Genomic DNA, 14,963 nt, shown 5'->3' on the forward strand with positions numbered 1-14,963 from the left:
GATAAATTACACACATATTTTGGCCAATATATTTTCCTACAAAATAAGTGGGTCCGCGTTTTAAAATCAACTACCTACACATATTATTATCGACTTATCGATAAGGTATACGTCCTCGCACATACGCGATTGTACGATAATATAATATTATTGTATTTATTTTCAGTATGTTAAAAAGCCTGCAGAGCGTACCAAACTGAGCGTTTATTTAAATTGTTGACATATCTCGCATTGTTTACATAATTAGCTTCAATTTACAGTAAATATTGTATATAACCTATTTTCGTTCGTGTTTTAAATCCAATTATTTCATTTAACTTTCAACAGCTTTATACGACTAATTTAATAGAGCTATATTATAACTGAATCAAACACCACTCAGTGTTGCATCGAATATCTGTTAGATATGTATATTCATTAAAGTGGTACATTGGTTGTTCAACGTTTTGATTTAACAGCATTGTTTTCGTTGAAAATTATACACAAACCGATGCAAAAACAAAATTATAAATTCAGATCTGTTTGAATACAAAGTAATGCATTGGAAAATATAGTTGTGTAAGTTATCATCAGTTAGGTACTAGTTAGGTACCGAATATAAGTGGTTTATTGAAGATAAAAACAATAACATAATATGCGTATGGAAATGATTAAAAACTACCTATGAGACGAAATAATATTAAAACCAAAAATGCAATTACTCAAACTCACAGAAACTACAATTAGGTTTTCCCAATTTTAAAAAGTAATTGGCAAATTCACAAAAATTCTAGATGAGATAGTACTACCGGTTGGTGGTTGGCAACGAATCAATTTGTTTCAAATCAATTAGAACTAGAAGAAAAATGTCACATTCGTTCAATGTATGGAACTTCGCACTATCGAGACTAACGGATATCGATATAGGCCAAGGATGATAAATCCATGGCACGCGTACCCTAGATTGCGCACAATAAAGTTTTGACGACACACGAAAAATTAAAACATTTATATTAATTATATAATAAAATATAATATATACATTATATTATTTATGAATAATAAACTACATTTTGTGGTCACATAATGGTATTTTACAGTACTGTTCTATGTACCACATTAACACTTTAGCGTATGAACATAACATAATTACATAATAATAATATACAATATACAACAAAAAGAACTGAAGTCTGGTGGTTTCGTATGATAACGAACTGTAAATAAGATAATTATTAGTGGAAAATTAGGTTTGAAGTATTGTAGATTTGTTTATGTAGATAAAAAATTATAGGCACTTATACTCAGAGGTGTCAGAGTCGGCCATAAGGTGGAGCTAGGCCAGAGGTAATATTTATTAGGTAAGCCTTAAGATTATAATTTTTTATTACGTGAGGCAAAAAATGTCTCATAAATGCGCATTGCAATGTATATTATACAAATTGTAATTATTTAATTTATAAAAACTATTTAATGTATTTATATTTCAAATTGTGAACTCATGGGCCCCACATGAACATGTTCAGTGGGGCCCATTATCTTCTTGAAGAATAAATAAAAATATTTTGATGTCCCTAAAATATTGTTTATTGTTTGACGTGGGTCAAATATACATTTACAATATTAGCTCTACGTCTGATTGTGTAAGATGCATATATTATGACGAAATTATGATGCGATGATTTCAAACTCTATTTAGTTGACCACAGTTTGCTTATTTGGTCATAAAATATTTTAAAACATAAAAATATATCAGTCGTTTAGGTACATACTAAGTTCATTATCTTCATGGATCACACATTCAAAATAGCACACGTTCGTATCGACATAGGTGCAGGCCATTAATTGTGCATACACGTTCTTAGAATTTTTTTTATTAAAACACGTACAACATGCACTGCAATGTGTAACTTGTACTTGTACTAACTTTATGTACCTTATTATGGAATATCATACATCATACATATAAAATAATTATGTACTTATGAATTATTATTTTATGGTTTTTTACATAAAAGAGTACATCGAGTACTAACAATTTATTAGCGTCAAATTAATTAGACATAATTATTTTAGGTGCCTTACATTGCATAGTTACATGATTAAATTTTTAATTATTTCACGTGTTAAGTTATTTATTAAAATAGTTTGATGGCTATAATATTGTTACATTTATCTTATATTTTTTGTCAAGTGGACCTTGTAATTACAATCAGTTTAGTATACATTAAAAAACTTAAATTTCCATTTGTCTATTGTTTATTAATTACGTTTGCGAATAAAACCAATTTTATTGAAATCTTCAACTATTTTTGAATTCTTTTATTTCGCATGGAACTGGACATAAGTTTTCTCTTTCGAATATTTTGTATGATTACAATACATTATTTTCAAACATGAATAAATCAGTTCTCAAATACCTAAACTACATCAATTGCGAATTAATGAACCGCATAATTGTAACATTGTCTTCGAATAATTCAACTTCCAATCAAATAAATCCAAATTTGAAATGAAAGTACACGAAAGTCAAATGCAGAAATTTAACCAGATGATCACAGTTGTATGCTTCTAGTTTGAATAATAAGCAACTACAATATGTAAATAAGGAATTATAATGTGATCTAATGATAATGCATATTCGCATGAATAAACAGTGTACAGAGAAAAATTGTTATCTGTATTTAAATGCGTATAATATTAAGATTTATATCATAATATGAAGAATTATACCAAGTAAAAACTAAAAATTTTAGTAGAGTAGATATATTTTTGTCATGGCTTATAAAGTATCGTAGTATCATTGGGGAAGTATCCTAGGACGATAGCTAAGGTGATAACAATTTATTTTTTCCGTATTATGAGATTCTCCAATTTTGTCAAAGCATCATAAGTACGTAACCATAAATAATATATTATTTATCTTATATGCTGATATGTAAAACCATTATTGAGATTTATTGGTATACAAAGTTTAACAACGCAGAAATTAATCACTCAAATTTCAATTAAAATGCATAATCGTTTCCATAAACCGAGAATACTCGTTAAATGGTGTGAAAAATCTAAGATCTGATAATACTATGTAATAAATTAATAACTTTACTAAAAATACTAAAAGTAGGAATGTGAGTAACTGCATTTTTCGAGGATTTAATAGTGGGGAAAATGATAGAAGAACCACTATCCATATTATTGTATATTTATTTATATTTTTTTATTAGCGACAAAAAAAAGTTATAAGTACGATAATCAAATAATCAAATAATTAATCAAATCGTTTAAGAAAACGTCCATGCTCTATCGAAAGGTGCGGCTTATTACATAAATTATAATTTATTTCGATTTTCAAATATTATTTACAATTATTAATTATAAATTACAAATTCCATTTATCAAATATATCAAAAGAAGTAATCTACCTATAATATTTATATTATAATCAGATTGATCGCGATTTCTCGTCATCTTGGGCAATGGCTAATAGGTATAATAAATATATTATTCAACCGGCAACAATAATGATTATACGTTTACAAAAGTTTACAATACTGAAACTCGTTTATACAAATTGGGAAACGAGTAATATATTCCTTTCCCTTCTACAAAGTAACATTTTAATATGATAATAATACAATAATTTACACCGTATTGGTAAAACTAAAGGTGGATAAAGTCATAGGCGCAAATAGCGTTTGAGATTTGAGGGGGGGGGCGGGGCTAAAGCCTTACTTTGATAATATTGAATAAGCTTAAAACAAAATGTAAAAAACGTTTAGGGAAGATAAGCCCCTAAAGCCCCCCCTTGTTTGTGCCTGCACATCAAAATGTGTCCTATACATGTCCATCAAGTTAGCACCGGCACATTAACTATACAATGATTTCGCAACTGGTGTAACAAATTTGTTAGGATTTTGCTATATTTTGAATTTTGTTGGACCCCTACTATCCATGGGGGGGGGGGGGATTACAAATTTGGAGTCAGCACCGGAACATTGGTAGATTCCAAAAAAAACAATGCCAAATTAATCAGCCAAATTTGCTAGATTTTGCTACTGCATTTTTGGATTTTTCTTAGGCACTAAAACTTCGGAAAACCACACAGAAACATGCTGGTGCCATCGTTGTGAGTGAACCGGCACATTGTCCGATTCCAAAAAAAAATTATACCCATTAGTTCAGCTGGATTTGCTAGTCCTTCAAAGGACGTTTTTGAATTTCACTGATCCCACTTTGTTCGATTCAACCAAAAAAACGCCAAGTTCAGACTTGCCAGAACAAAGTTCAGTTGAATTCGCTAGATTTTGATTTGCCCATTTTTTAGTTTTTCCAGGACCCCTGATTCCCTTGGGGGATTTTCGAAAATTCATTTTTTAGCCTTTTTTATTTAATTAGGTTGTTTAATTCAATAGAGATTTTTTTTATTAAAAAAGGAATTTTATGAAATATAAAATCGATAAATGAAAAAAATAAAATTTTAATTTGGATAAAAAGCCTTATTGTTGACTATAAAAAGACAGATTGTATGAAGAAATTTATTAGATTTATTATAAGTTAGATACTTGGTACCATTTGGTGACAATTTGGCGTCTTTTGGCAACCATTTTTCGACAATTTGGAGTCAGCTAGAAACCATTTTCTGACATTTTTAACGTCTTTAACTTGAACGTTATGTCACCAAATGGTTCCAAAGGACGCCAAATTGTCACCAAATAGTTTACAAAATGTCAACAAATTGTCACCAAAAGACAAAACTATTTAGGTAGGTAGCATACGTGCAAATAGAGCAAGAGATTTGGGTAGGATGATCCCTAATATCTAGTATTAAAATATTCAATAAGCTTATAAAAATTTTTGAAAATGTTTGGGAGGTCTGTTACAATTTTTGGTGGAGCCTCTAAATCCCCCTCCCCTCATTTTCGCATATGGTTCATAGGTAGTATTTGTTACCATTTTTGGCATCTTTTGGCGACCTTTTGGTGACAATTTGACATACTTTGGTGACAATTTTCATCCTTTGGCAACAAGTTGGCGCTAAATTATCACCAAATGGTTGTCAAAAGACGCTAAATCGTCACTAAATAGTTTCCAAGTGATGGAAAAAATCTTTATTTAATAAAAAAAATCTAATTAGAATAAAAAATCTAAAATAATTAAGAAAATGTGAAAGAACCAAAAAATCTGTATTGAATAAACAAAACCTAGTTGAATAAATAAAAGCTAAAAATGAATTTTTTCGGAAACCTTTTGTCAGAATAATTTGGTTTGATTTTGTTTTAGAATCACGAATGTTTGACATTTTCCCCAAAAAAGTAGAGGTCCTAGAAAAGTTAAAAAATTACCTAGCAAAATCTAGCATATTCTGCCGATTAATTTAGCAATATTTTTTTGGAATCGAACAATGTGCCGGTGTGAACGCCAAACATGTACCTCCCCAAGGTAGCAGAGTAACTAGCAAAATTCAAAAATTGCCTAACTAAATCTCGTTAATTCGGCTTAATAAATGGGGGCATACATTTTTGGGAATTATATACAATATGCTTGTGCTTACACCAAATTGCAAACTTGCCAACTCATTATAATTCCTAACCTTACCTTTTTATAATTCCATACATAATTTACACTCAACTCTCGGGGTAAAGGGAGGAGGTTCTAACAAAATAAACCATCTTCGTCTTAATTAAAACGAATCAATCATGACTAATGATTATTAAACAGTATATTTTTAGTTGAATTAAAAATTTTAATTTTTAACAGTAGATATTGTATGTAAATATTGTATGTAGATATTGTATGTATATTGTAACTAACATATCATTAGTTTAACCATACGGGCAATTGGTTTTGACATTTTTAATTTAATTACAATTGGATATTAACAAATCAAATCATAACCAAATGTTTGTACCAGGTGTCAGTTTTTCAAATTGTTCACAATTTTCAATAATTTTAAAATTAAATTTTATATTTTAGTTGCCACCTTAATTATAATACTTCGCCACTAATCTGCTGCCGGATACCTATTTAGGCAAGTGGAAGAAAATTTCTTCACGGGAATAATTCTCAGGCCTTGTAGAATTGTCAGGTTTTGATAACTATTATTTTTATCTGAAAGAAGAAGACTTCTTACAGGCAGCTGCATCAAATTCCGATATTTATCTGTAAAAAAACGCTTATAATTTTATCATTTTGATGGCATATTATAATGTTTGAGATTAAAATATTGAAAAAGGGAGCTCGATGCAGCCTGTAGAATAGAATCATAATCATGAATTACTCACTATTAGTTAAAAAAAAATGATCGAATTTGGTTTATTTTACAGAACATGATCATTATCCCGTAGAACATATTTGTTTTGTACAAAATTACATTGGCACCAGGCATCTTAAATAAGTACAAATTAAGAGGTTTTACAAAGAAAACTTAATATGTAGGTCCGTGCATGGGCTAAGATATCTTATAGTCCGTATAACTTAGTTTATCTTAATCTGTGGCACAATTTAGAGAAGATAAGGGAACGTTCGCTCCCGTATCTTTCAATGGTATGATATTTGCGACTGTCGACCGAATATGTACAAGTGGTGTCACCTTATCTTCTCTACATCATGGTCCACGTAATTAATTGGCTATTACACTGTATCAGTGTAGCATCATTATTACTTAATTGTCGTAGTCCAAAAAAATAATTAATATTTTTTCAAGTCTTATGACAATGTTATGGTATTAGTTTACTATTTTACGTGCCAAGTGGGAAAAGGTGTCCAGCCGCTTCGTTACACCACTGTTCCAGTTAATATACATATGTACAGTACATAGGTATATTAATAGTAACATGTGTAATTGAGCATAGAATATTATAACAGAATACGTATGTATACTGAACTATAACAATTTCTAATTGTAAATTACATTATATTTTAATTATAATTAATTTTTTAAATATTTTTATAAAACTTTTGTAACCATTTTAATTGTAAATATATTTTTATCATATGCCCGTAACCACAGCCAAGGTAATCCTGCAGTCTCTCTTGCGGGAACGCTCTCCGTCCTCTAACATAATTTGATTCTACTGTCAGTTGATCAGCTCTCATACGCTAATGGATTCTTCCACAAAATAAGATCTTCGGCCGTCAACGGGTAAATGTAAATCCTAATACGAGTTGGTGATGTGGTGACCGAGGTTATGTTAAATATTTTTTGGTAGCAAGGTCTCGGTATCTCAATTCGGTGTATTTGTGGATCAAAACTTACTGTTCTATGTCAAAAAAAAATTAAATATCTTTCACATAAATTTAACTATACTGATTTCTTTACGCATGCTGGCCAAATTATTACCAAGTGTATCCATACCAAAAAACTTGGCCCAAAAATAACAAAATATAAACAAATAATTTAAAATTCAAATTTTAAAAAAAATTCCCCACACGCACGCCAATTAGGAAAACATACCTAGCGATAACACACCGACACAGTATGTCCACGGATGGTAAAAACACACAGAAGCTGCTCAAGATCGAAAACGAAATCAAGAAGAGCTCACAGATTCTTTTGACAGAAAACCAGTCGTGTTTCGACTACGAAGAAAACCAGGATCTCAAAAATTACAATAGTAAGGGCACCAGGCTGGAAATTGTCCGGTCATCGTGTGCCGATGACATTTTGATGAAGATACTGGTCGCGAAGTATGCCAATCGATTGATGGGCAAGCTGGAAAAGATCGCCGTTAAAGTGCCAGCTAACAGCAATCCTGCGGACGCGGTTGTGCGGTTGCGCAGAAGGATACAGCGGTTGCTCAAGGACATAAATCAGGTGGGTGGTCCGTGTGACTCTTCGACCGTACTGCTGAACAAGTACGACTGCCTCCGCATGGCTTACTACAGTATAGCCGACGGGATCAAAGAAACAAAAATACGGTCGTTCCGTCAGGGCGTGTTGAATAACCGCAAAAACTGCGATAGAATCAAAAAATGCAAAGTGACCGAAAACTGTAAGAAACTCGACAACCAGGAAAAACGGAATAACTGTGATAACCACGATAAGCTTGAGAAACTGCAGAATTGTGAAAACGAGAAACTCGAAAATCTTATGAAACTTGAAAACCTGGACAATTGTACAAACCCTGAGAAACAGGAGAACTGTAAAAATAACGAAAAACCGGAAAACCACGAGAGATTTCAGGCAGGTGAAAAATTCAAAAACCTTGAGAAACGCGTGTTTAACTGTGAGTATTGTGGCAGGAGCACGAAGCTCTGCAATGTGACGACTTGTGATTCAAAACTTCATTCAGACAAAGATAACTGCCAGAAAAATGTCTTCGAATGGAAATCGTTTTTCAAACGTCGATTTTTCATTTATTTCCCGTGTGTATGTTGTATGTGTGATAAGTCTGTTTAAACCACTCGGGTTGGACGGCGTTTAGGTGTTATTGGTCAGGTGGTATCGATGAGTGGTTTTTACCATGGTGGTGATAGAAAATAAGACTGAACTAACGAAAATTGAGTTTTAAATATTAATATGCTACACCGATGGTCACGCCCATCACACACATATCTCCTTAATAACTAAATATTTAAAAAAAATATGAGAATATTATAGTTATTTTATGTCAATTTGTAGTTATTTATTTATTTTTATGCCAATCACTATAATTGTCACAGTCATTGTGTTTCAACATTTCCTGATACTTTTTTCACTATACGATGAGTAGACTCACAATTGAAACTGAAACAATTACAATTGCCTATAGAATTCTAGTCATAAATTTTCTGATGAATTTAGAACATTTTATAATCACTAACCATTTTCACATTATCCAAAATAGTTTTGTGGTTAAAAGCCGATTGGATGCAACGATGTAGAACACCTGTAATCCTGTCTTAAGCTAACTTGTTGTTTAAAACAATATAATGTAATTTCGTGCAACAACAAATTGATGGTTCGACAGGATAAAATACAATCGCAGCTGATGATAATATGCATTGACAGAATTCAGACGAAGGAAAATCAGAGAGGATGATGACGTAAACGAATTCGTATTTTTCTTTGAGCCTCTTTTGAGGCTTCTATAATGTTGTTGTTTACTTGAATCGAACAATGACTTAACATCGAATTTTAGTGTGTTATTCATAAATTGTAGGTTTATGTTAATGCACTGAATTCACAGTATAAACTATTTGATCGGATGACTGAAAAAAAAATAATGATAATAATTACACACACGTTCCTGAATATATTATATATATATATATATTTTTTTTTACAAACAGTTGTTTTATACACATATTATTAAAAATTACTAAATATACTAAATTGTAATGGGTAACAACCAGTAAGAGAATACACAAATCAGAATAATAATACATTTTACATCTTAACTTCGTAGTATTATTATGAAAGGGCATACCGAAATGTAATCAATTAAGTTAAAATAAAATATATATATTATGGGTCTAAACCGTTACCTATAAAACATGGCATGGTAACATAATATAAAATGTCATTCCATATGAATAAAAACATAACAATACAATATTATAATAATAATTTTACATATTATTAATGTCTAAATATGTTTATTTTAACTGTAGAACGATATGATCATTGTATTTTTTATCTAATTACATCCAACATAAAACAAAGAAAAACACGAATAATTCTATATCCATATCAATGTCAAATACAATAATAATATTTATTAAGCTTCGAACACATTTCGAAATAGTTGGGAATGTGCTTATTACTCGGTAATTAAAAGCTAGACATTTTTTATAGCAAATTAATTCTACATTACTTTAAACCGCAGACTGCTAATGTAATACTTATCTAAAATTATAACAAACACATTTTTTGGTATTAGTGCCAATATGCATTATTAGGTTCGAAAAACCATTAGAAACTGCTTTAATCGACGATTTCGAAGACAACACATTCAAATTTAATTCATTTTGGTACAATTACAAAATATTGTTACACACCTGTTACTCAATGTAATAATATTTAACTGACCATTAATAATATTTATGTATTTAGGTAATAAGTAGTTATTATTATTATTTTATTTTTTGTATATATTTTACTCTGATGTAAATTACATCAAATGATATTTTACTTGAGAGTAAGTGGTATAATATTGATTTATGATACTGTAAAAATTAATTAATTTTTGTAGGTATTGAAAATGTGAAACAAATGTTAATCATTTATAACTACAATTAATATTAAAATGAGTCGATAATATATAATAATGAAATACTGTTTGTTTTAAAATAACACCATATTTTAATTAATTGCTAAAAAAACGTCATTGCTTGAACGAGTTCGTTGAATAGTATATACCTAACAATATGTCAACGTAAAATGTATGTTATAGAAATAGTTATTTTATAGACAACGTAAACCTATAACCAATGATTAAGAAAGTATACCGTTCTTAATACACTGCTGATTTTAAATTTAAATTATTATTTTTTGTTCTTTGTAAGAGCTCATTAAAATTATTTGTGATAATTACTATTTTAATTAAAAAATAAAGTGTTTAATTGTTTAAGAATCGATTGTAATAATGCCTATTTCCAACTACCTATTCAATACACAAACAATGTTTATTATGTTATCCTCTGCAAATTTTATGAAATTATTACTATATTATCATATTATACTGAAATATTATTTTACAAATTTGTAAATCGTTGCCAAATTTGAGCGGTGTCAATAAAATAAAATATAAATGTTAAACTGTATTGGTTCTGCATAATGTCATCTGTGATATTGGCAGAGTACGCAAACTCTTTTCCTGGTGGAAATGTTATGCCTAGCTTATTTTTGTGTGGCGTGTTCTCGGATGGAAAACTATCCGATGATATATTTTCAAGTAACCTGCCATGTCCCCTATAACACTTCTCAAAAACAATCATTGATATAATTATAGGGCTGCATTCGTTTGGGTGAACTTATATTTGAACTTATTTGGGTGGGTTTTAATTATAATATATTATGTCGTTTTGTTGAAATAGTATATAATATATACTATGCATAACATATCTAATACATTTCCAAATATTTGAGGATTCAGAGTTTTAGTTAGTTTTAACTAACCTATCGTTAAAAATGTTTCTTGAACAAAGTCATACAAATGTTTTGGCGTTGATAAAATGAGTTCACTAAATAATTAAAGTATAATATCATGAAAATGGATGAATAAAAATAATAAGGTCAATAGGTCAATAATAATCCAATCTAATGTTAAAGATATTAACAAAAAATGCTTGTTCTGCTGATCCCAAATTGTGTATGTTGTAAATAGGTCTGAGGGAGAATACAAAGTGTGCTGACAATCGTCTTCAATATAAATTCACCCGAACGCGATCGACTGTCCAAATGATGAATGTCAACTCAGATACATTTTGAGTCATTCGCCTAAACTAATTATGCCTATATTATAATAATGGTGGAAAATCTATAAAGTAATAATTTAAAAAAAAACCAATACAATTAATAACATACATTCTTGAGATACATAATAATATATATCACTTAATGTTAATTTACAATTATTACTAAAAAATTGGTACATTTTAGTATAAAAAAGTATAATAAGACTTAATAATTTAACGTGAATAATAGCTATATTATATTGGTTTTACAAATGCTTAGAACCAAAATAATATTAATATTATTATTTTTTTTTATATATACTTTTTATTAACTGTTCATTATACAGTACAGCTTGACAAGTTGATAAATCATTAAAACTTAGCTAATTTAAACAAAAAAAACATCAGTTATTTTATGAACACAACACTTTTTCCTATAGCATAATGTAATGGGACTTCTGGCCTTCGAGCGATACATTTGTCAGGGGAAAATCACATTAATTTGAGTAAGTCGCCTATTCGAATTTCGCTGATATACAATCCAAGTTTAACTCGTAATATTGTATTAATTTAATTGGTTTACAATTTAATCCAAGTAAATAATGGCCAACTTATTTAGGCATTTATTCGTTGAGTTAAACACTTTAAATCTATTAGCTCGTCGATGCACAATCAATTAAACCATCTGTTTTATAGATAATTATTTCGATATCAGAGTACGACCACAAGATATAATGTAATTTCAACTTGTTTGATTCCACATTGGCTACAATAGGCATATCTATATAAACTCATTCGAACAATTTATTACATCTTCATACGAGCAATTTACATGTATTTATACATCTCCGTACGAGGAAAATGCTGATTTAAGTTTTGACTGTGATATAATACCTTTTTTATTATTTTGAAACGATGTTTGCCTTTTATTAATGAAAATAAACCATTCTAATTTGATACGAATGTGTTTATATTGTGATCAAATACGTGGAAAACTTAATTATAAGCTGATTGACATACGTTATCCCTTATTACAAACCGAAACTTTATTATGTCTTTACTGATTATGTAAAAATATAGTTTACTCAAATTTTATATAAAATATTTTCTTTTTTCCCTAAGGTATTTATAATATTATTCAATTAATAGCTGTGGCTGTGTTGTCATTTGAACACGGCAGAGATCTTTAACGTAATATTACTTAACGTGGAAACAATAATATAAAATATTTTAAATAGTCTAATGATATTATATTCATTTTTATTATACAATTATATTACACATATTACGTGCACGTATTTTTTTTATATATACATTAACTTGATCATTGAATGTAATATTTTAGGGTAGCTAAGTGCATAATATTATATGTATCGTATTTTTTATTATAACATATTATGTTCTTATTTTTTGAACAATTAAAATTATGATTTTCAAAAAATATTTTTTTTTATCGTCTTTTCGAAATCATCTTACACATATTATAGATTATTATAAAATAACAATTTCCAATCGTTAGTGACTTCATATTTGACTATCATATTTTTTTGTGAATACTATTTTCAATTGTAATACGAAATAATATATTTATGGTTTAAAATATAACAAATTATTAATATTATACTTAAAATGAAAATATTATGATATTAAAGAGATTTAAAAATATGTACTTCATACGTCATTTTTATAGTTGTGGAACAATGCTTAATCACGCTGTATAATTAATACGTTTAAACGGTACCCCTATTTAATTACACTGACCAAATCGCCAATGTTATTATAAACGTATGGTTTTTTTTTAACTGTATGTTTAACCTACCTATACGATTAGATATTTTAGATAATTTCGGCTTATTGCGCAGTTAATTTAGGTCACGATTGTTTATATTATACTCAGGGTTAGACGTCTGGGTATGATATAAATTGTTAAAACAAAACAATTATATTTCATGCAGACGACGTGAGTTAAAAATGAAAAAAAATATTTACAACAGTCGTACATCAAAACAGAGTATAAACATTGTGCACGCAGCGTGCAAGGACATTTTATAACATTTCCAAGGACTCGATAACCGAAGTCCTTGAGTCCGGATGTCAGCATCTTATTTTCCCGTCGCTGGCTACGTTGTACCGGACGCGGCCCGTCAACGAATAAGGGTTGGGCCTGTTGTCTTCGAGTTCGGAGAACGACTTTCTTCTCTTAGATGTATTTGGCTGGCCATCTGTGCCCGTCTGTTTGGTATTCGGTTCCTTCATGCTGATGAAACTCGTCTCTTTGAACCTACTGCAATAAACACGAATATTAAGTTAACGATGCATGTTTGTCAATTTCGATGTTGTATGCATAGGACGCTGCTTATACCGTTAAGATGACGTGTATATACATGATGACTATTAGTATAACAAATCTATAAGAGAGAATGTATAATACTAATATTGTGATTTAGATTGCGGCCGAAAAAAATATGGGTCAAAAATAAAACGTAAACATTTCAACGTAAACCTTTTTTAATTTTGGTGAAAACAAAATTCGGGAAAAATTAATGCTCGTTGAAATAACAAGTGTTTTGCTAGCCTTCAGGAGAAAATCTATTTTTTCACGGATCCATATACCTATAAGTACAATATGTAAATACAAATTACCAAAATAATGACCAATAATAGTACTAATCACGTATGTTCTATATTTTTTACATTTATTACGAAAACGTGTTTGTATTGTTTGTAACAACATCATGGTCAACGACCATTTCTCCCAATATTTTCCGAAGGCCGAAGAAAGTTGTTTTGGTGGTTTGGGACATAGAAATACATGTTTTTTTTTATACTAATCTACCTGTAGACCAACGTTAAATATAATTTAAATTTAAAATGTTACAGGTGCTACTGAATGAATCCTTCAAACATCGTGCTCAAGTATATTTATAAAAAAGTTCAAAAATACACAATCATTTTAACAACTAGAACTATATATTAGCGCACAGAATTATGAAAATTGCGTTTCAATAAATAAATCATAAATATATTTAACTAAAGTTTAACACAGAGTAAATAGAAATATTATCGTAAATGTATTAATTAAAAAACAATGTATATTAATTTTTGGTTATGAATGTATGAGGAACGCTCCCATGTAAGTTGTCTAGTTGTCTGTATATCAGAAACAAAATATAATATTATAGAAACCTACTCAATTTACGTCCTAATTTTAAATTAGAAATCGTGTTAATTTTAAAAACACATTAGGAAATGTATTTAATAGGTATAAACAAATAATGACGAGAACAAATGTAGTGTTATCTCCTACAAAAGATAGTGTTAACTCCTATAAAAGATAGTGTTAACTCCTACAAAAAATTAATACCGTATTGCTGTAAAAAATATCAGTCTTGCAATATATTAACATATAAAATAAAAATGGTTTGAAAAATATAATAAAAATGTTAATAAAACAATAATCATTATCATTTACGATTAAAACAAACTTTTTTTGAAAAAAATAATAAAAAATTCAATACAACAATACTAAGTCATAATCATTTACGTATATTTTTGTGGCATACTTTGGAGATAAACTCTAAACGTGAAATTTCTCCTCGTATATATTT

The 14,963-nt window shown here is 29.2% G+C and overlaps 1 protein-coding gene and 1 pseudogene across 2 annotated transcripts in view; one reads left to right on the forward strand and one right to left on the reverse strand.

Annotated features, from left to right (window-relative positions):
- The first annotated feature begins 7,456 nt into the window (after positions 1–7,456).
- LOC132953615 (uncharacterized) lies at positions 7,457–8,072 on the forward strand (annotated as a pseudogene).
- Positions 8,073–9,211: 1,139 nt separating this feature from the next.
- The window catches only part of LOC132933963 (tyrosine-protein kinase receptor-like), a 418,129-nt gene continuing 412,377 nt past the window's right edge, over positions 9,212–14,963 (reverse strand). For both annotated transcript variants that reach the window (XM_061000235.1, XM_061000236.1), the window contains exon 26: positions 9,212–13,639. In XM_061000235.1, coding sequence (XP_060856218.1) covers positions 13,450–13,639 — 190 coding nt within the window. In that variant the 3' untranslated portion in view covers positions 9,212–13,449. The remainder of the gene's footprint in view (positions 13,640–14,963) is intronic.

This window comes from Metopolophium dirhodum, chromosome 1, assembly GCF_019925205.1.
Source record: "Metopolophium dirhodum isolate CAU chromosome 1, ASM1992520v1, whole genome shotgun sequence".
In the NCBI taxonomy this organism is placed as follows: domain Eukaryota; kingdom Metazoa; phylum Arthropoda; class Insecta; order Hemiptera; family Aphididae; genus Metopolophium; species Metopolophium dirhodum.